Source organism: Pristis pectinata, chromosome 1, assembly GCF_009764475.1.
Source record: "Pristis pectinata isolate sPriPec2 chromosome 1, sPriPec2.1.pri, whole genome shotgun sequence".
Lineage (NCBI taxonomy): Eukaryota > Metazoa > Chordata > Chondrichthyes > Rhinopristiformes > Pristidae > Pristis > Pristis pectinata.
In genome coordinates, this window is record NC_067405.1 from 141,992,643 (window position 1) to 142,016,556 (window position 23,914).

Here is a 23,914-nt window from a genome sequence, read left to right on the forward strand (position 1 = left end):
ATGCCAGTGATGAAGCTGCAGGAGCTGTGTTGTTGCAGAAGGGTGACCTTGATGATATTGACCATCCGGTAGCTTACTTTTCAAAGAAATTTAATGAGCATCAAAAGAATTATTCCACCATAGAGAAAGAATTACTGTCACTTGTTTTAGCCTTGCAACATTTCAGTGTATATGTTTGCACCGCTCAGAAACCATTGACTGTATATACAGATCATAACCCATTGGTGTTTCTGAGCCGAGTCAAAAACAAGAACAGAAGGCTGTTAAACTGGAGTTTAATTTTGCAATAGTTTGATCTCATGATAACTCACATTAAAGGCAAAGATAATGTGATTGTTGATTGTCTTTCCCGATGTTAAATGGGAAACATGTATCTGTACTAATCTGATAGTCTGTAGTTGTGTAGCATGATAATTATTAACATTACTAACTGTATGCACGGTTAAATTTTTCTTGGGAAAAATTTTTTTTAGGTGGGAGGTGTTATGGACTCAGTGAAAGTCCCTTTAAGATAGAGGGTGTGTGTGTATGTGTGTGTGGGGCGTGCTTACGTCAATAGAAGATAAAGGACGTAATGACGTTGTTGAAGTCAGAAGAAGAAGAGAAGAGAGAGAGAAGGGAGAGAGACACCAGCCTGCTAGTTTTCTCAATCGATGGATGAGAAACTATAACTGTGTCTGCCACAGAAATCCATGTATGGAAATTGGAAGTAATCCGGTGGAGTTCACTTTGTTGCTGACCTGTAGAAGGAAACAGGTATTTGTGTGGACGACCACGAGTCGGATGCTTTTCAGGGTGAGGAAGTCACTACCGAGTAAACACTGAAGTGTCGCTGGGGTTCCATCGTGGAACATTTGGATTTCGTATTTACTCTCTCTATGTTTCTCTACGTCTACGTCTTATCTTCAGACAACGGTGGTTGTTGAAGAAGCCCTTGCTCATGTTTCACCTTATGGCTTGCGGAACTGAACTTTAAGAACCATTCCTGAACTGGGAGTTTTGGACTTTGCCACACACACACACAAAGAGTTTAGTTTAGGGGTTAACGTTCAAGGTTTAACATTTTTGAATTCTAACATACTAACATTTTTACTTTTATTTTACGTATTATCATAAGTAGTGATTAATAAAATAGTTTTTAACACTAAATCATGCTCAGTGTGTTTCTATTGTTGCTGGTTCGTGACACATACCAAATCTCCTCAAACTCCTAATGAAGTAGAGCCACTAGCATGCCTTCATGATTGCATCAATGTGATGGGCCCAAGATAAATCTTCCGAGATGCTGAGGCCCAGGAACTTGAAGCTGCTCACCCTTTTCACCACTGACCCCTCAATAAGGACTGGTGTGTGTTCTCCCAACTTCCCCTTCCTGAAGTCCGCAATCAATTCCGTGGTCTTGCTGATGTTGAGTGCAAGGTTGTTGTTGCAACACCACTCAACCAACTGATCTATCCCTCTCCTGTCCGCCTCCTCGTCGCCATCTGAGATTCTGCCAACAACAGTGGTGTCATCGGTAAGTTTATAGATGGCATTTGAGCTGTGCCTAGCCACACAGGCATGTGTAGAGAGTAGAGCATGCACCCTTGAGGTGCGCTTGTGTTAATTGTTAGCGAAGAGGAGGTGTTACTACCAATATGCACTGACTATGGTCTCCTGATAAGGAAGTGGGGGATCCAATTGCAGAGGGAGGTACAGAGGCCCAGATTTTGAAGCTTGTTGATTGGTACTAAGGGGATGATGCTGTTGAACACCAAGCTGTAATTGATAAACAGCAGCCTGACGTATGTTTTGCTGCTGTCTAGGTGCTCCAAAGCAGAGTGGAGAGCCAGTGAGATTGTGTCCGCTGTAGACCTGTTGTGGCGGTAGGTAAATTGCAGCGGGTCCAGGTCCTTGCTCAGGCAGGAGTTTATTCTAGCCATGACCAACCTTTCAAAGCACTTCATCACAGTAGATGTGAGTGTTACCGGGCGATAGTTATTGAGGCAGCTCATCCTGCTCTTCTTGGGCACCAGTATGACTGCTGCCTGTTTGAAGCAGGTGGGAACCTCCGACTGCAGCAATGAGAGGTTGAAGATGCCCTTGAACACTCCAGCTGGTTGATTGGTACAGATTTTCAGTACCCTGCCAGGTACACCGTCAGGGCCTGATGCCTTGCGAGTGTTCATCCTCTTAAAGGCTGTTCTTCAAGACAGGGATCACAGGGTCGCCAGATGCCGTGGGGATTTGCACAGGTGTAGTGTTATTCTCCCTTTCAAAGCGTGCATAAAAGGCGTTGAGCTCATCAGGGTGTGAGGCATCACTGCCATTTATGATGTTAGGTTTCACCTTAGAGGAAGTAATGGCATGCAAACCCTGCCACAGCTGTTGTGCATCCAATTGTGTCTCTAACTTCACATGAAATTCACTTTTTGCTTTCATGATGGCCTTCCGTCAGTCGTACCTGGATTTCTTGTAGAGTTCTGGATCACCGGCCTTGAATGCCACAGACAGGAGAGGAATATATAGGGAACAGTAATCAAAGTATGATAAATAAGCAATGGAAAAGGACAAGGGACAATTCAGAGTGAAAATATTTAATTAGAGGAGGGGCTTATTACATTGGGTTGAAAATAGACCTGACCAATGTCAATCAAATAGGCAGGTAAATTCATTATCTAATAATGGATGGCTTTTAAAGGGGAGATGGTTCAGGTGGCATATTTCCAACAGAGAGAAAGTTAGCCAATTCTCTGAAAGACAATAGTGAAGAGGGCAAGATAAAGGTATCAGGATGACAATATGTAAAAATCAGACTGGGAATTAAAATATCACAAGAGAAATTAAAAATGAAAATACCACATGCAAAGAGAGAGTAGACTGACAGTTAACATCAAAGAGAATCCTAAAGTCTTCGCTAAGCAGACAAATAGAAGATGGGGCTAATTAGGGACCAAAGAGGAGATCTACATGTTACGCCCAAGGGGATTGCAGAGGTATTTTACAAGACCTTTTTATTTGTCTTGTCAAGGAAGATGCTGCCTACAATTGAGTAACTAAGATGTCAGATAGGCTAAACATTGATAAAAAAGAGCAGTACTAGAAAGGCTGGTTGTACTTAGATTAGTCACTAGGTCACAACCCTCCCTGCCATCGAGGACATCTTCAAGCGACGGTACCTCAAGAAGGCGGCATCCATCATTAAGGACCCTCACCATCTGGAACATGCCCTCTTCACGTTACAACCATCGGGGAGGAGGTACAGGAGCCTGAAGACCTACACTCAACGTTTCAGGAACAGCTTATTCCCCTCTGCCATCAGATTTCTGAACGTTCCACCATTATTCTTCTTTTGCACTATTTATTTATTTATTTATTTTTGTAACTTTAGTAATTTTATGTCTTTATGTCTTGCACTGTACAGCTGCCACAAAACAATAAATTTTGCGACATATGTCAGTGATAATAAACCTGATTCTGATGTCTGGAAAGGACACAAACTAGGTTGCTGAGTCAAAAGTAAGTGAAAATCGCAGAGGTACAGACCATAATCCCCAAACTTCCTTTGATAAGGAGGCTGTGCCAAAAGAAGAACTGCAAATGTTGAACTCTTGTCCAAGAACACAATGGAAGCATAAACGCAGCAATCACAGACCAGTCAATTTAACCTCAGCGGGCATAAAACAATAATCTGAGGCAAAATTAATGGTCATGCTGAAAAGTGTGGATCAATAAAGAAAAGCCAGCACAGAGGATTAATAATAAAACAAAACAGGCCAGATTTGTAAAAGACAAATCATGCATATCTAATTTGACTGAATTTTTTGTTGAGATAACAGACAGTGCAATGTGATTAATGGGCTGAATAGCTTCCTAATGTACTGTAACTATTCATTGATTTGGCAGTTTGTTTACACACAATCATATTTTCCTCTTGGCGATTTTAGTCTTAAACTACATGGCAGATTCTGTGGAGCATTAATGAATTTGTAGCCAAACCTTCACTAAGAATGCATTTAACTCATGGTAAGTAAACATTGACTAAAAATTGACCAACATTTCAATAATAGCATACCCTAAGACCAAGGGGCTTTCTAGTGAACAGGTTGTGATCTGGAGGAATTGCTAGATTTATATAGACACAAACAAAATAAAGTTGGAACTTAATAACTTCCTTCTCTGGAACCTTGTGGTCAAAAGACTTACACACAAGTCCAAGCATAAATAACAACCAAGTCTAAGTTGGACTCCAACATTTGAAAGTTTCAATTCAGAATCGTCCCTAGTCTAAAATCCATCTGCCAAACTTTCAGAATGCTGATTAATTCAAATGACTTAGCCCTACCAAGAATTCGTTATTGTGTAATGGTCAAACATCAAACAAAATGGCATAGCCTTGATGGCAATGGATTGGTTCATTAAACAGACCAATTCATACACTTACAACAAACAGGATAAAGATGATACAGTCAAAACAGGGCTTGTTGAGGGTGAAATTTTTGTATTATAAAATGTGGAGCGTTCAGGACAAATCTTTGCAACTTGCAAGGAGGGTATAGATAGATTTGATCCCCTGTACACATGGGAAAAAACTCCTCCAAAAGACCACTGGGCTGGATTATATTTGAAACCTTCTAGAGTTAGAGACTACACACGCGGATAATGTTTCAAGTGTGGAGCGATGCAAATGGGGATGATCATTCCCGTCAGGGGGCAACAAAAACATGAAGGCATAGGTTTAAGGTGAGAGGAAGTCTTAAAAGGGATTTGTAGGGAAAGTTTTTCTTTTTGCACAGATATCTGGAACTCTCTGCCAGAGGGAGTGGTGGAGTCAGATATAATCATGATGTTTAAGAGACATTTAGACCGATACTTAAATAGGCAAGGTGGGAAAATGGGATGAGTGAAGATGGCAAAAAGAGGTCGGCATGGACGTGGAGAGCCATGGGGCCCGTTTCTGTCCTCTGCAACTCAATGACTCTATGAACCTATTATTTGATCACCATGATTGCTGATGTGACTGCCTTCAAAGTCAGCGTTGGACAGAGATACATGTGAGCTGAAGTTAAAGTTGCAAATGTGTAATAGGATCATTAGACTACAGAGATCATATTCATACAAGGTATTTTGTACAATTTATTACATTATTTTATTTGTAGAATTTACCCAGTCTTAATAAGCCTTTAAAGGAGTTCTGCATTGTGCTATTCTGTGAGCTTTGATTAGTTTTACTGCACCCAGATGGATTTAAGTCAAATTCAGAGAACAGATATAAGAGGCAACTATCTACATGGAAAGGTCAATCACAAAACACGCACGCACAGAAAATAGACACACACTCTGAAGAAGTACTCACTGTTTCCAAATCTGCGATCCGATCCTATACAAAATGAAACAAAAATATGAATCACCCAAACAGCTCTTAAATATCTGACATCTATCCATGAACTGAACCTTTATAACTTACAGCAAAATTAGACACACTAAAAATGCACAGTAATTATCAGCATCTTCAAATGGAAAACACAAGTCCATGTTTCAGATGTAAAGTGAGTTATTACAATGTGCAGCATCTTACCTGAAAGGCCTGGATAGAGTGGGCATGGAGAGGATGTTTCCAGTAGTGGGAGAGTCTAGGACCAGAGGGCACAGCCTCAGAATAAAAGGACGTCCTTTTAGAACTGAGATGAGGAGGAATTTCTTTAGCCAGAGGGTGGTGAATCTGTGGAATTCATTGCCACAGACGGCCGTGGAGACCAAGTCATTGGGTATATTTAAAGCGGAGGTTGAGAGTTCTTGATTAGTAAGGGCGTCAAAGGTTACAGGGAGAAGGCAGAAGAATGGGGTTGAGAGGGAAAAATAAATCAGCCGTGATTGAATGGCAGAGCAGACTCGATGGGCCAAATGGCCTGACTCTGCTCCTATGTCTTATTGGTCTACCTGAAAGGGTGATGGAAGCAGATTCCATAGTAACTTTCAAAAGGGAAATAGGACATATACATGAGGAGTAATGCTTTGCAGAACCATGGGGAAGGAAATTAGAAAATAGTAGAACCTTTGTCAGGGGTGAACAAAAGTAAAAATAGCTGTGGAATAAAAATTCAAAGCCATCAACATTCTTGACACTTGGCTTTTACCTGCTGTTCCCCTTCTGAGCATCTTTAAATGGTTCTGTGGCCTTCTCACCTCCAGATCTAATAAAAATGTCCATACCCAGGGTTACCAGCTGTGGTTGGGCATATTCCTGGAGGTATCATGAAATGACCTCCCACCTCCCCTTTCAATAACTTTCCAATTTAGAGGAATGGAGTTGACGACATAATATTGCTCTGTTTCTACTAAGAAATTTCAGTCCAGTCTTTTTGTTTTCTTTTTTTTTGTTTTTTTTTGAAATTTTTCTGTTTAGTTTAGTTTGGTTTGATATATTGATTATAATTTTTCTTATTGATTTGGGGATTTTTTTCTTTTCTTTTATATATATAATAAATCTTTTTCTTTCCTTTCTTTTATATTATATTCATTTACTAAGAGATCGTTGGATCTACAGATTTTTTCATATTTTATTGTTGTTTATGATTATCTAGGCCATGATTGTTCTCCTGATCTCTTTGTATTACATGTACAACCATCGATGTTATATATGAATCTGTATTAATTTGAAAACTAATAAAAAGATTGAAAAAGAAAAAAATGACCTCCCACCAATGTGCCCCACCCAATCAAATAACATTTTGCTCCTAAACCATATTTTTGTCACTAATAAGAAAGGAACGTACGAGAATCAGGGCATCCTGCTCAAGCAGCCCTCACTGGGTGTTCGTGCTGCACCTCCTACTGCAGGAGGAGTTGCAGCATATCCACCTCATCCAGCATCACCTTTCCCACTCCTGTGCCTCACTTTCAATCACTCTGCATATCTCAAGTATTTCTTGTGCGTGGGAGTTCCACATGCTTATCATTCCAGGGGTAAAAATATTACTTACAAGTTCTCTATGGTATTTTTGGGTGACACAACATAATGTTGATGGCTTCTAGTATTGCTCGCCCTTAGAAACAACCTGCGTATACTTAATGTCAACCTTCCATCTTTTTAAAAGACATCTATTAAGTTACCCCTCTGTCTTTTCCTAATAGGTACTACCTCTCTTTTCTGATATCATCCTTGTCTGTGCTTTCTGCATTTTCTCCAGGGCCACTACTTTATAATGTGTTCAGAAGTGGGCATGGTATTTTAAGTGTGGCCCAACCAACGTTCAGTACAAGTATATCTGTCACCTCCTCGAAAAACACTATTAGGCTGGAAAAATAAAAAAAAGAGGTGACAAAACAAATAGATGAAGGTAGAGCGGTGGATGTGGTGTATATGGTCTTTAGTAAGGTGTTTGACAAGGTTCCCCATGTAGGATCATCCAGAAAGTCATGAGGCATGGGATCCATGGAGACTTGGCTGCGTGGATTCAGAATTGGCTTGCCCACAGAAGGCAGAGGGTGGCAGTAGATGGAGAATATTCTGCCTGGATGTTGGTGACCAGTGGTGTACTGCAGAGATCTGTTCTGGGATCCCTGCTCTTTGTGATTCTTATAAATGATTTGGATGAGGAAGTGGATGGATGTGTTGTTAAGTCTGCAGATGACATGAAGGTTGGAGGTGATGTGGATAGGGTAGCAGGTTGTTGTAGGTTACAACGGGATATAAACAGGACACAGAGTTGGGCAGAGAAGTGGCAGATGGAGTTCAATCTGGACAAGTGTGAAGTGATACACTTTGGAAGATCAAACTTGAAGGTGGAATACAAGGTTAATGGCAGGATTCTTAGCAGTGTGGAGGAACAGAGGGATCTTGGGGTCCAAGTCCATAGATCCCTCAAAGTTGCCACGCGTTGATAGGGTGGTTAAGAAGGCGTATGGAGTGCTGGCCTTCATTAGACGGGGGACTAAGTTCAGGAGCCGTGATGTAATGTTGCAGTTCTATAAAACTCTAGTTAGACCACACCTTTTATTGTGTTGTGTTCAGTTCTGGTCATAGAAACATAGAAAACCTGCAGCACAGTTCAGGCCCTTCAGCCCACAAAGCTGTGCCGAACACGTCCCCACCTTAGAGACCCATAGCCCTCTATTTTTCTCAGCTCCATGTACCTATCCAAAAGTATCTTAAAAGATCCTATCGTATCCGCCTCCACCACCGTTGCCGGCAGCCCATTCCACGCATTCACCACTCTCTGAGTAAAGAACTTACCCCTGACATCTCTCCTATACCTACTCTCCAGCACCTTAAACCTATGTCCTCTTGTGGCAACCATTTCAGTCCTGGGGAAAAGCCTCTGACTATCTACCCGATCAATGCCTCTCATCATCTTATACACCTCTATCAGGTCCCCCCTCATCCTCCATCGCTCCAAGGAGAAAAGGCTGAGTTCCCTCAGCCTGCTTTCATAAGGCATGCTCTGCATTCCAGGCAGCATCCTTGTAAATTTCCTCTGCACCCTTTCTATGGCTTCCACATCCTTCCTGTAGTGAGGTGACTAGAACTGAGCACAGTACTCCAAGTGGGGTCTGACCAGGGTCCTATATAGCAGCAGCATTACCTCTCTCCTCATTATACAAAGGATGTGGAAGCTTTAGAGAGGGTGCGGAGGAGATTTAGCAGGATGCTGCCCAGAATGGAGAGCATGTCTTATGAGGAAAGGTTGAGCGAGCTAGGGCTTTTCTCTTTGGAGCGACACAGGATGAGAGGCGACTTGATAGAGGTGTATAAGATTCTGAGGGGCATAGACAGAGTGGACAGCCAGCACCTTTTCCCCAGGACGGCAATGGTCAATACCAGAAGACATCAGTTTAAGGTCAGAGGAGGAAAGTTTAGGAGAGATGTCAGAGGTAGATTTTTTACACAGAGAGTGGTGGGTGCCTGGAACACATTGCCGGGGGTGGAGGTTGATACAATGGGGACATTTAAAAGATTCTTAGATAGGCGCATGGATGTAAGAAAAATGGAGGGTTTTGGGCTGTGTAGGAAGGAAGGGTTAGATTGATCATAGAGTCGGTGTATATAGGTCAGCACAACATCGTGGGCTGAAGGGCCCGTACTGTGCTGTACTGTTCTATGTTCTATAAAGTAACTACTCTCCTTTGAATTCTATCTTTGTAGAAACAAATTTGAGTGCCTGTATTGGCTTTATTACGGCCTTCAAATAAAGTTAAAAATATTACGAATACTTCCAGCTTATGCAGGCCCAGTGTCCGTGAGATTGATCTTCGTCTCCTGGAATATTAATGCCCCCAGACATACCAAGACCATCTCTGCTTTTTGTAGATGCTGATAGAACTCCCACATACTTTCAGCAATTTCTGTTTAGATTTCAGATTTCCAGCACTCATTGTATTTTTCCTCTTTACATTTTATTGCCAAGTTATAAGGCTTTTCTATAAATAGAATCATCTTCACATTTCAGCTTATCACTGTTATCTTTAATACAGTCAAGTGCTGAATTAGCATGAACATGCAATTCTAAAATGCGAAAGCAAATTTCAGGACAGATGCTGTAACAAACTATTTCTACTTATACTGAATTCCACTTTCTTCACTGCTTCATCCCACATAGTTGAATAAATAATTACTTTTTCCATTGTTCCTGCCTTTTAAAACAAAATACACATCACTCTTAATCACAACTTGAATTCACAAAATCCAACTGGGACGGCACTTAATTGAATGGGTTCAGAGAACAGTAAACTGAGAGTAAAGGGTGACTTTACAGACACCAAGGGTGGGAAATATCAAAGGAGAGCCATGGAGTCATACAGCATAGAAACAGGCCCTTTGGCCCAACTCGTCCATGCCGACTGTGTTGCCCAGCGAGTTAGTCCCATCTGCCCGTGTTTGGTCCATAGCCCTCTAAACCTCTCCTATCCATGGACTTATCTAGATGGCTTTTAAATGTTGTTAATGTGCCCATCTTAACCACTAGTTCTGGCAGCTCATTCCTTTGTGTGAAGAAGCTGCCCCTGATGTCCCTCTTAAATCTCTTGCCTCTGATCTTATACCTATGCCCTCTGGTTTTTAGCGCCCCTTCCATGGGAAAAAGACTATGGCCTTTCACACTGTCTATAGTCCTCATGATCTTATCAGGTCAATTGTAAACCAGGGGGTTATCCGTCCCTAGACCAAAATGCCTGTTATCCCTGCTGTTATAAAGGTTGACGCCTTAGGCCTCTTCCACTTAATTATACTCTGTTGGGACAGGGACTGGTCGTAACCCCTCCTGCTTCCCCAGTGGATGCCACCTGTTACTGTAACTATAATAAAAGTGCCCCCTATCAGTTGGGGAATAGTACCTGCACCCGAACAAGCGCAGGAGGATTGTGCCCCGTGAATGGTATCCATTGGGTGTGCGGGAACAAGGCCTATCTGGTTAATGCGGCAATGACGAAAGGTGACAGAAACGGATCAATTTTTCTGGACTCTGTTCCCACCATACGGTACTGCCAGAGCAGGGGTGGAGATTCAAAAATTAGCAGCAGCTCTGGAAGAGCTTGCTAACAATACGGCCGACGCTTTAGGGGACACTCAATCGCAGGTGAACAGCATAACAACCGAGATGATAGCCATCCGCCTGATAGTATGGCAGAATGGGATGGCATTGGACTTTATCCTGGCAGAGAAGGGGGGCACTTGCGCCATGATAGGGAAGGAATGCTGCACATTTATACCTGATGTTTCTTCCAATATCACTGACCTGTCCCAGCACATTCAAAAGCACATCTCCAACATTAAGGAGGCAGGGAATAGGTGGAGGAAGGAACCTGGATGGGAGTGGGGAAGCTGGGGGTTATCGGGATGGAGCAGTTGGTTAGTTAACCTGGCAATTTATGCTTTAATAATCATCGTGGGTCTATTTGTTGGCCGAGCCATACTAAAATGTATTCTGCACCGGATGATGAACTCAGTCGAGGGATTAATACCCGTGCAAAAGGTGCTGGTCGCACATTCACCCCGAGGCCAGGATCACGAGGAACTTTTGAGACCACCACCACCAGAGGAGTATTATCATGATATGATAAAAGAAGGGAATGAGAATGTGTATAAGGTATAATGAAAGGTTAGGAGAGTAAAAGATTGTGAGCCCTGAAAAGAGGATTTAAGGGTACATCACTATGGCTGTAATAGACTGCTTGAAATAGCTGTGCTTCGCTTTGCAGTGCCTTGCTTCAGAGATTTTGCTTGCTTCAGCTAGTTTTCTTCAGCCTTGAGGTATGATTATACAGTACAATCAGTTCTTGTCTCAACAAGTCTGCACAATTGACTCTTGCTCCACTAAACTGACCCTGAGCCCACCATGAGAAACCTTATGTATACAAAGATAATTGGTGGAACAAGATGGTCTGAAAAGATTAAGGAACTATAGCTTTAGTAACTTTTTTTAAGTAAATTCCTTTGTCTATAACCAATCACGATGTAGAAAATAAGTGCCATGCTGCCTGACTAATGCATGATCATTCCTTGTATGGTAATTGTTTGCACCTCTGAAAAAATATAAGAATGTATTTCAGAGACCACCCGGTCCGGGACGTAGGTGCCTGGCTTGGTGCTTTCTCCTCGGATCAAGTAGTAAAGAGATTGAACGAGAACAGTGGTCTTTTGAGTCTTCTCTCCAACCGAATTCGACAATTTTACTCTCTTCTTTCTCTTATATTTCCTCCACTGCACTTTGAATAATGGAGTTTCTTCTGGACACGTTCTTTGATTAACTTATATTGATAGCCTACAGTTTAGTTCTCCACTAAAATAGAGGCACTCTTGTCTCAGAAATTCAAACACGTTATACATGTTTTTATGTGCTTTGGTAATGAATTTAAAATTGACTGCTGGTAGCAATCAACACCTCATAGTCCACATAGCACACATTGAAACTTTCAAATGCGTGGCTCCTTGCCTGTACAATGCATACACTATGTTCAAAGGCTGCTGGATATGCGCCAGTATTATCAATGGTCAGTATTCATTTAGAAAAGAAACAATGTGGGCCGGGCACAGTAAAGAAGACTATAATGGCAGGAAGCTGCCACACACTGCTTACGTCGATACACCATGACCTGCACCTTTACTGGGGAATCCATTATTGCAGACATCAATTCAAATGTTTGCAATTACAATGTTTAAAAGACATTTAGACAGGTACATGGATTGAAGAGGTTTAGAGGGATATGGGTCAAACACAGGCAAATGGAACTACCTCGGATAGACATCTTGGTTGGCATGGACAAGTTGGGCTAAAGGGCCTGTTTCCAAGGCCTTTGATAAAATTCCACACAAGAAATCATAAAATAAAATCAGAACACACAGATGTGGGGGGTAATATACTAACGTGGGTGGAGGACTGGTTCCTGGCCAGTAAACACAGAGTGAGGATAAAAGGGGAGTCACTTTTGGTTGGAAGGCTGTGACAAGTAGGTGCTGAGATCAGTGCTGGGCCCTAGGATTTTGCAATTTTAATCAATCATTATGATGAAAGGATCAAGTGCAAATATCCAAGTTTCGTGATGATACAAAACGAGGTGATAGTAAGGAGGATGTAGAGAAGCTTTGGTGGGGGGAAACAAACAGGATAAGTGAATTGGTGAGGATATGAAATAGAATGAGATCAGCCACTTTGATCGAACAGAAATAGAGGGGAGCAGTTTTTAAATGGTGAGTGATGGTGTCACTGGAACCTGAGTGTTAACACACAGATTCAGTATGCAATTAAGAAAGCAAAAATACATTGTTGGTTTTTGCCTACTACCAGTCTGCTATCCCACACAAGTTGTTGGACAAGAAAGAAATATGCACAGCAGCTGGGCTGAAGCTGTTTTGGAACTGAACCCTGCCAAAGGGTCGCTCAGAGTGCAACATGAGAAAAAAAATATGAGGGTAAAGATTAGTATTACTCTTCTGCTACCATACCCTAATAATTGACACTGTTCTCCATCACCTCTGCACACACTACCTCCAGATCTAACAATGCCTCAAGTTTAAAATTTTCATCCTCATAAAGAAAATGTCTGTGGACTGACCCCTCCTTATCTCTGTAACCTCGTCCGGACCTAAAACCCTCTAAAAAATGTTTTTCCAATTGTCTCTTGTGTATCCTCAACTTCTTTATCTCCAGCTCGAGAATAGGCAGCCTCAGTAATCTGGGCCCCTAGCTCTGGAATGCCCTCTCTCAAACTCTCTCCTCTTTTAAGGTGTTCCCAAACCTATCTTTTCCTGCCTGTCCCTCCTTACAGACTTACTGGCCATGACATCCATCTGCCTTTCAATCACTCCACTTTCTGATCTGCTGCCCATTCCCCCGCCAAACTAGTTTAAACCCTCCTGAGCAGCAGCAGCGAGTAATATTACAATGAAGTGGTAATATTAACTCCATTAAGCTTGACAACATAGATCACAAAATGTTTTGTAATTGTAATTAAGTTACTGATGCTGATTAATCTTAATCGTTTGGCTCAAAGTGATGCTGTGATAAGATTGTGTGCATTGTCACATATTCACTTTATATGAGCCTGTTTAAATATGGGCCAGCTGGGGGAACTACAGCTGAGCACTCAAACTCTCCTTCACCTTGATTTAATTTAATAGAATGTCCCGATGACAGTGATAAATTTGCAGGCTCACTGTCCCAGTGGGTTGGTTAGGTTGTAGGTGCAAGAGTGAAATTTCCATCTGCCAACCTGGTTTTCCTTCTTCGGTCAAGCCTTTCTGAAAAGGTGATTGATGGGCCCAGACTGTGCCTCAACCAAGTGACTAATCTTCAGCAACGAGCATAGTTAGGAGTATCAGAGGCTTTCCTGATCATAGAGGTGGTGGGAAGGGGAGGGGCAGAGAGTGGGGACAGATGTTGAGGAGATTTCTTGTCTTCTGATCCCCACACTTCTTACAGTAGTTCCTGGATAATACACCATAAGACATAGGAGCAGAATGAGGCCATTCAGCCCATCGAGTCTACTCTGCCATTCAATCATGGCTGATTTATTTTTCTCTCTCAACCCTGTTCTCCTGCCTTCTCCCTGTAACCTTTGACACCCTTACTAATCAGAACCTATCAACCTCCACTTTAAATATACCCAATGACTTGGCCTCCACAGCCGTCTGTGGCAATGAATTCCACAGATTCACCACCATCTGGCTAAAGAAATTCCTCGTCATCTCTGTTCTAAAGGGACGTCCTTTTATTCTGAGGCTGTGCCCTCTGGTCCTAGACTCTCCCACTACTGGAAACATCCTCTCCACATCCACTCTATCCAGGCCTTTCAATATTCAGTAGGTTTCAATTAGATTCCTCCCTCATCCTTCTAAACTCCAGAGAGTACAGGCCCAGAGCCATCAAACGCGCCTCATACGTTAACCCTTTCATTCCCAGGATCATTCTTGTAAACTTCCTCTGGACTCTCTTTAATGCCAGCACATCCTTCCTTAGACATGTGGCCTAAAACCGCTCACAATACCCCAAATGTGGTCTGACCAACGCCTTATAAAGCCTCAGCGTTACATCCTTGCTTTTATATTCTAGTCCTCTTGAAATGAATGCTAACATTGCACTTGCCTTCCTTACTACCAACTCAACCTGCAAGTTAACCTTCAGGAAATCCTGTGCTAGGACTCCCAAATCTCTTTGCACCTCCAATTTCTTAATTCGCTCCCCGTTTAGTAAATAGTCTATGCCTTTATTCCTTCTACCAAAGTGCATGACCACATTTCCCTGCGTTGTATTCCATCTGCCACTTTGCCCATTCTCTCAACCCGTTCAAGTCCTTCTGCAGACTCCCTGCTTCCTCAACGCTACCTGTCCCTCCACCTATCTTTGTATCATCCGCAGACTTGGCCACAAAGCCATCAATTCCGTCATCCAGGTCATTCTGTAATCCTTCCTAGACTTTAGCAGACTCCTTTCCCTGCCTGCATACAAAATCAAAGACCGGCTGCGTCCAGGTTGCTTTTTACCATCCCGTCACAATAAGGAAGGTGTTGTCTGATCAGAACAAGCAAACTCAGTCCGTAAAAGACACAGACTCAAGCTGAGAAAAACCCCAGAAGAAATGTTTGGCAAACTTTTAGTCCTTCTGAACATGCTACACTTTACACATGCCAAGTCTCTGTTAACTCATACTGAAGGATCACAGACCCGAAACATTGAGTGTTTCTCTCTCTACAGATGCTGCCTTCTTTGCTGAGGTTTTCAGCATTTTCTGTTTTAGTTTCATATTTCTAGAATCTGCAGTTTTATTTCCAAGCGTCAGATATCACTGGCAGTCAAAACTAAGGAGAAGTCCCAAGGCACTGTTATAGGAGCAAGAAGGTAACCAGGGAAAGAGTTAAGGCCAGTTAGGAACAAAGGGGTAATCTATGCATGGGTGAGATCTTAGATGAATACCTCTCATCTATATTTATTATGGAGAAAGGTATTGCAGATTTCAGAGAGGAAGACAGGATATTCTAGAACAATTTAATATTAAAAATGAGGATGTATTAGATCTCTTAATGGTTGATGAATCCCAGGCCCGATGAGATGACACTGACAGCATCTACCATCAAAGATCCCCACCATCCGGGCCGTGCCATCTTCTCACAGCTACTGTCGGGCAGGAGGTACAGAAGCCTGAAGTCCCACACCACCAGGTTCAGGAACAGCTACTTCCCTTCGACCATCAGATTCTTGAACTGATCTGCACAACCCTAACCCTACCTCAGCAGCGGAACACTACGGACTATCTCCTGCACTGCCATGGACTTGGCTTCAATTGTGTTTTACTTTTGCACTGATGTCTTATTTTGCACGGTCTTGTATAATTTATATTGTGTGTGTTGTCTGTACCTCCATGCCTGTGATGCTGCTGCAAGCAGGTTTTTCATTGTACCCGTACCTCACCATACTTGTGCACGTGACAATAAACTTGACTTGAGAAGTAACCCAAGCTGCTATGGGAGGCAAACGGGAGATTGCTGGGGCTATGACAGAGCTTTTCAAATCTTTGCTGTCCACAGGTGAGGTTCCAGATGACCAGAGCACAGGCTGCAGGGATAAGCATTACAATCTAACATCAGTGGTAGGGGGATTATTGGAAAGATTTCTGAGGGATAGAATTAACCTCCACTTGGAAAAGCAGGGTTTGATCAAGGATAATCAGCACAGGACTGTTAGTGGGAGATCCTATCTAATTTGATTCTGTTCTTTGAAGAAGTAACAAAATACATTGATGAGGATGAAAAACACGATGATGCTGGAGGAACTCAGCAGGCCAGGCAGCATCCGTGGAGAAAATCAGGTAGTCAACATTTCGGGTCAGGACCCTTCTTCAGGAATGAAGATAGGAAAAGGGAAAGCAGGGCAGTGATAGGTGGACAAAAGAGGGGAGGCGGGGTGGGCACAGGGTGGCGATAGGTAGATGCAGGTAAGAGATAGTGATAGGCAGGTGCGGGGGAGAGCAGATCCACTGGGGAATGGGTCAAAGGAAAGGAGAGAAAAAAAAGGGGGTAGAAAAAAGAGAGCTAGGCTAGGAAAGGGAAGAAGAGAAGAAGCATGGTGGGTGGGGGGTGGGGGGGTGGGAAGGATTACTTAAAGTGGGAGAATTCAATGTTCATGCCATTAGGCTGCAAGGTTCCAAGATACTGCAGATGATGTAGTCAACATTGACTTCGGTAAGGACATTAGCAAGATCCTAAATGGAAAGCTGGTCCAAAAGATTAGAGCCCATGGGATCCAAGGCAAATTAGCAAACTGGATCAAAAGTTGGCTCTGTAACATGATTCGGAGGGTGAGAGGGTTGCCTGTGAGTAGCGGTGTACCACAGGGATCAGTGCTGGGACTCTTACCGTTTGTCACATACAGTAACGATTTGGGTATGAAAGTAGCAGGTGTGGTTAGTAATTTTGAAGATGATACAAAAATTGGTGGTGTTGTTGATAGTGAGGAGGATAGTCTTAGAACAGCGGTGGACAGGCCATTGGCCCACAATGTTGTCCTGATCTTGATGCCAACTTATACTAAATGTCCTCCTCTTGTGTATCATCCATATCCCTTCATATTCATGTGTCTATCTAAAAGTCTCTTAAGCTCCACCAAACTGCCTGCTTCCACTACTACCCCTGGTAACCCTTTCCAGGCACCTACCACTGCGTAAAAAACTTGCCCCTCACATCACCTTTGAACATCCCCCCCAACCTTAAAAGCATGTCCTCTGGTGTTTGACATTTCTGACTGCCTACGCTATCTATGCCTCTCATAATTTTAAGAACCTCTATCAGGTCTCCCCTCAGCCTCCGACACTTCAGGGAGAACAACCCAAGTTTGTCTTAGGTTACAGAATGATATTGATCAGCTGGTTAATTGGGCAGAGCAATGGTAGATGGAATTTAATATCAATTAGTGCAAGGTGATGCACTTTATCAAGTCTAATAAGGGTAGGATGGTACAGGGGCTATTGAGGAACAGAGGGAGCTTGGTGTACATCCACAGATCCCTTAAGGTGGGAACACAGGTAGATTATGCAGTGAAGAAAGCATATGCAATGCTGGCCTTCGTTATGCAGGCCACAGAATATAACAGGATGGAGATCATAGTACAACTTTATAAAACCTTGGTTGGGCCAAAGTATTGTGAACTGTTCTGGTCACCGTGATTGAGACTGGATAGGCTTGGAGTGAAGGAGACCGAGGGGGTACCTGATATATAAAATTATGAGGGGCACAGACAGAGTAGAGAGTGAGCAGCCTTTCCCCATAACAGAGAGTCCTAAAACCAGAGGGCAGGGGTTTACGGTGAGGAGTAGGAGGGGATCTGAGGAATAATTTTTTCACCCAATCTGGAAGGTGGCAGAGGCAGGTACTCTCACAACACTAAAAAATATCTGGGTGAGAAGTTACAAATCAAGAGCGGGTAAGTGTAATTTGTATAGACAGGTATTTGATGGTCGGCATGGACAGGATGAACGACAGTGCTTGTTTCTGTGCTGTATGACTACGATCGTGGAGAAGAATAAAGATGTGATTATCCCTGAACTGATGGATCTTTTGTGCTCTTTTCACCCATAGTTACAAGGCATCACGGCAACATCCTAGATCAGTTCACTGGCACTCATAAGATTATGTCATTGTCTGACCAGCAAGGAGACAGCAAGGATGTCAGCATCATCCATGCCATGACTGCTGGACCATCCACGAGCTACTCTGCTCTGTTACTTCCATTGGCCTGGCCCCAGAACAATGTCAGCAACTGAAACACAATGACAAGAAAATCATCAAGGAAAGGTCTCAACAACCCTGTAACGAAATGTCTCCTCAGTCAGTGTCTCACCGACATCCTGAGGCAACAGGAGTGTCTCCAGTGGTTCTATCCTGAAGTTCTGCATAATTAGTATCTGTGAAAAGATTATTGGATTCCCACTGGAAAACACTGGGACTGGACTAAAAAGAACAACCAGGAGATCCAGGGGTTAATTAGCTACAAATGCACAGAGTTTTTGGAGTGGAAACTACAATGTGCCTCAAGGGTAAGCAAACAACTATATAGACATCTGATGGCAGGGGTCCAACAAAAACCTCATGACCTAAAGAATGTAAAATGCACATGGCATTTTACAAAATAAAGCATATTTTGGAAAACTGGGAATACATTTTTGTTTTGTAAAAGCAGTTTTAAGTATTTATAATACCAAAAAATGGGTGGCACAGTGATGCAGCTACTAAAGCTGCTGATCCACAGTCATCTGCCCTGTCCTCTGATGCTGTGGAGTTTGCAATGTTCTCCCTGCAAACACATGAGTTTTCCCCAAAGTAATCTGGTTTCCTCCCACACCCCAAAAATGTGCAGATTGGGAGATTAATTAGCCACTGTAAATTGCCCCTAGTGTAGGTGGATTGTAGAATCTAGGGTGAGTTAATGGAAATGGTGGGAGAATTTGTTACAAAGAAAATTAGTGGGGAAATGGGATTGCTTTGTGAGCCTTTGATGAGCCAAAGTGGTCTCCTTCTATGTCATTAGCAGATATGAAAACAGTATTATTCTATGATTCTACATACAAATGGGATTAATTACATAGCATAATCTAAGAGATGTGGTTTAATGGCTTCCTTTTTTATAACATTATTGTTTTGTCACTTAGATAAAAAGAGATCTCCTTCTCCAAGGAAATGCTAATGAACAGAATAAAGTGATTTTTTTCACACTCTAAGTGATTTCAAAGGGATTAGAAGCAACCTAGATGACAGTATCTGAAACCAGTAGAACAAATGACATTGAACACACAATGGGCATCGGGAAAATGTACAGACTGATTGTTGACGGAAGAAAAGTATGCCCATTATTTCAGAATCAGATTTATTATCACTGACATATGACGTGAATGCCTTATAAATTTGTTGTTTCACGGCAGCAGTACATTGCAAAGGCATAAAAATCTATAAATTAAAAAAAGTGCAAAAGCAGGTGAGTAGAGGAAAGTTTAGGGGAGACGTCAGAGGTAGGTTTTTTACACAGAGAGTGGTGGGTGCTTGGAACACACTGTTGGGGGTGGTGGTCGAGGCTGATACAATCGGGACATTTAATAGACTCTTAGATAGGCACATGGATGTAAGAAAAATAGAGGGCTAAGGGCTGTGTAGGAGGGAAGGGTTAGATTGATCATGGAGTGGGTTTAGATAGATCGGCACAACATCGTGGGCTGAAGGGCCCGTACTGTGCTGTACTGTTCTATGTTCTATGGTCTATGAATAATGACATAGTGGTCATGGGTTCATGGATCGTTGGTGGAGGGGAAGAAGCTGTTCCTGAATCGTTGAGTTTGGGTCTTCAGGCTCCTGTACCTCCTCCCTGATGGTGGTAACGAGAAGAGGGCATTTCTCAAAGAACAAGGTGTGTGATGGCCGTGTCTTGAGATGCTTAAAAGAGAAGAACGCAGGCTCAAGAGGATTGAAGTTGAGTCAACATATTCCAAAGCCCTCTTGTCAGCTCGGTGTCAAAGTTATACTTTAGTTAAGACAATGAAACTCTGTATGTAACTTTGGGATCAGAAAATCCTTATGCCATACAAAGTTTAGTTTTGGTCACCTTGCGAAAGAAAAGATGTCATTAAAGTGGAAAGAGTGCAGAGGAGACTTATGAGGATGTTGCCAGGACTTGAGGGACTGAGTTCATAAGATCACAAGATCACAAGACAAGGGAGCAGAAGCAGGCCATTTGGCCCATTGAGTCTGCTCCAAGGAAAAGGGATAAAAAGAAATGAGAAATGGGGAATGGTGGGCGGGGGGGGGGGGGGGGATCCTATTCTAATCCCAATTTCTGGCCTTATCCCCATATCCCTTGATACCCCTACTATTTAGATATCTATCTATCTCTTCCTTGAACACCCCCACTGATCTGGCCTCCACTGCTGTACCTGGCAAGGAGTTCCACAAATTCACCACCCTCTGGCTAAAGAAATTTCTCCTCATCTCTGTTTTGAAACTGTACCCTCTAATTCTAAGATTGTGCCCTCTGGTCCTGGACTCACCCACCAAGGGAAACAGCCTAGCCACATCTACTCTGTCCTTTCCTATCAACATTTTAAATGTCGCTATGAGGTCCCCTCTCATTCTTCTGTACTCCAGTGAGTACAGTCCAAGAGCTGACAAATGCTCATCATACGTAAGCCCTTTCATTCCTGGAATCATCCTCGTAAATCTCCTCTGAACCCTCTCCAACGTCAGCACATCCTTCCTAAGATGTGGGGCCCAAAACTGCGCACAGTATTCCAAATGAGGCCTCACTAGTGCCCTGTAGAGCCTCATCAACAATTCCTTACTTTTATACACTATACCTCTCGAAATGAATGCCAACATAGCATTCGCTTTCTTTACCACCGATCCGACCTGGTGGTTAACCTTTAAGGAATCCTGCACGAGTACCCCCAAGTCCCTTTGTACTTCCGTACTTTGAATTTTCTCTCCTTCTAGATAATAATCTGCCCGCTTATTTCTGTTTCCAAAGTGTACAACTGCACATTTCTCAACATTGAATCTCATCTGCCATTTCCTTGCCCATTCTCCTAAACTGTCTAGGTCTCTCTGAAACCTTCCTATCTCCTCAATACTCCCTACTCAAGAGAGGTTGAGCAGGTTGGGACTGTTTACATTGGAGTGTAGGAAAATGAGGGGTGATCTTATCGAGGTGTATAAAATCATGAGGGGCAATGCACTCAGTCTTTTCCCCAGGGTTGGGGAATCAAGAACTAGAGGGCAGAGGTTTAGGGTGAGAGGCGAGAGATTTAATAGGAACCTGAGGGGCAACTTTTTCACCCAGAGGGTGGTCAGTATATGAAATGAGCTGCCAGAGGAAGTGATTGAGGCAGGTACATTAACAACATTTAAAAGGTACTTGGACAGGTACATGGATAGGAAAGGTTTAGAGGGATATGGGCCAAACGCAGGCAAATGGGATTAGCTTAGATGTTCTCACATTGCTCGTTTGTGCAAATTAGATACCACATTTCCTACATCGCAGCAATGACTACTGTTCAAAGTACTTCATTGGGTGTTAAGTATTATGGGATGTCCTGAAAGGGAAGGAAAAATCCCAATGGAAATGCCTCTAAAGAGGTGAGAGGTCTTCATATGTCAGGGGGTTATCACAATGAGGAAGCCTCCAATCTTCCAAGAGCTCTGGGAATAATATCTGGGAGTGGAGAGGGATGGAGGTGGGAGAGGCTGTATATAAACAGTTCTATCCATCCCAAACTGCATTTAAATTGGCAATCTAATAAACGTTTATGTTAACTCATGTTTGTCTCGTCTTATAATGTACTGTGCTGCCACTGCAAAAAGCTGATTTTCATGACATTTATACTCTGTGTGTGCCTATGACAACAATGAACATGAACTTGAGAAGCCCTCCCCCTCCAATAGTATCCAACATGGTAAACTCTTGGAGATGGAGATGGCTACAGGGTTCTTCTGTACTAGGAGAATCTACTGTTAGAAAGCAGCCAGAGTATCATTTTACGAAATAGACACCTATTGTGTCTCGGAGATGTGGCATCTTTGATGTTGGTAAACAGATAGCATATGGAATATTACGGGCTGATTTCAACCAGAGACAGCAAAGCGGATGTCCTCCCAGAAGGAAGTCTGCTAATTATGCATTTGACTTGTGGTCTTCCTTTGGCTAAACTTCTATTCTTGAAAACTTAACCTCTCAACTTAAGTGCCTGCTTTGGCTCAGTGGAAAAGCATTCCCACCTCCAAATCGGAACAGCCTGGACGAGTCCCAATCCAATAATTTGAACAATAATCTGGATTGACGCTTCTCGTGGAAGGCATTTCATTGGGATTTTTACTTCCCTTTAGGGACATCCCATAGTACTTATCAACCAATGAAGTACTTTTTGAACAGTAGTCACTGCTGCAATCTAGGAAATCTAATTTGCTCAAACAAGCAATGTGAGAACGAGCTGATGATATGCTTATTTTAATAAATGTTGACCCTGGTGTAAGTATTGGATGACAATAACTGCCCTGTTCTTTTTCAAAATAGTGCCACTGGATCGATTATATCCAGCTGAAGATACAGATGGGACTGGGACTCATTGGAAGAATTGATCCTTCGACAATGCAACATCTCATTGGACTGTCAGCTTAGATTTTTATACTTAAAACTTTGGCAAGGGACCCAAACAAAGTATTTTCTGACTCAGAGGCTATGGTGTTACAAACTGAACCTGACATTGTTAGTGCCGGGTTGAGAGAGTTTTGCAATGTTGCAGGAACCACCTTTCAATGAGAAGCTATAACGCTGAGCAGAACTCAAACTGTGCCCTCCCCTCCACGGACTCTGTCTGCACTTCTCGCTGCCTCGGGAAAGCAGCCAACATAATCAAAGATCCCACCCACCCCGGACATTCTCGCTTCTCCCCTCTCCCAACAGGCAGAAGATGCAAAAGCCAGAAAGCAGGTACCACCAAGCTCAAGGACAGCTTCTATCCCACGGTTATAAGACCTTTGAGTGGTCCCTTAGCACTAAAAGAATGGACTCTTGACTTCACAATCTACCTCATTAATGACCATGCACATTGTCTGTCGGCACTGCACTTTCTCTGTAACTGTAACACTTTATTCTGCATTCTGTTATTGTTTTCCCTTGTACTACCTCAATGCATTGTGTAATGAAACGATCTGTATGGATGGCATGCAAAACAAAGTTTTTCACTGTACTTTGGTACATGTGACAATAATAAACTAAATTAGCAATTTAGGCCAAAGTTCAGGGCAAAAGGAGGAGCATGTTGCACATTAATGATCAAGATGTCCATTTGCCAACTCGCTTCACCACCTCGTTGAGGGAAAAGATAACGATGAAGATTAATTTTGCTAATGAAATAATGAAAAAATTGCAGTCACCAAGTTACTGATTTAAACTGCAAAGTAGTGCCAACTGGAGTGAATTAGTCTGCAAGATGAACAAGTAATTGTTCAGCTTTCTTTGTCTCCCTGCCAGAACCAAGATCATCCAACCCCTGTCATCAATTTGCCATGTGCAGACGTGCTTGCAGAGGTAAACATTTTGAGACTAAACTCAAAGTCATCTCTGACTCTTTCACTGACAGGTACAAAAGGATGGGCTTTTCACTAAACACCAAAAGTCAAAAGTTCTCCAATAAACCATCGCCGAACAATAAAAGATCCACAAGTTGACCCTGGAAAACATGGATCACTTCCCATATCTTGGGAGCTACTTCTCATCAATGATGAATTTCATCATTGCCTCCTCCAGGAAAGTTTTGGACACGATAGGGGTGTTTGAGAAACAGGACCTCAAGCCTGCACCAAGCCATGGTCTGCAGAGCCACAGTGATTCTCACCTTTATCGATGCTTCAGAAACCCACAACAGACAACTCAAAGCACTGCAGCAATAGCACCAAGGCTGCAAGCAA

General features: G+C 42.7%; 1 protein-coding gene across 4 annotated transcripts in view; it reads right to left on the minus strand.

Annotated features, from left to right (window-relative positions):
• Nucleotides 1-23,914, minus strand: part of LOC127576987 (centrosomal protein of 128 kDa) — a 372,768-nt gene that overhangs the window by 49,863 nt on the left and 298,991 nt on the right. For all 4 annotated transcript variants that reach the window (XM_052027856.1, XM_052027839.1, XM_052027847.1 and 1 more), the window contains exon 19: nucleotides 5,336-5,359. In XM_052027856.1, the coding sequence (XP_051883816.1) occupies nucleotides 5,336-5,359 (24 nt within the window). The remainder of the gene's footprint in view (nucleotides 1-5,335; nucleotides 5,360-23,914) is intronic.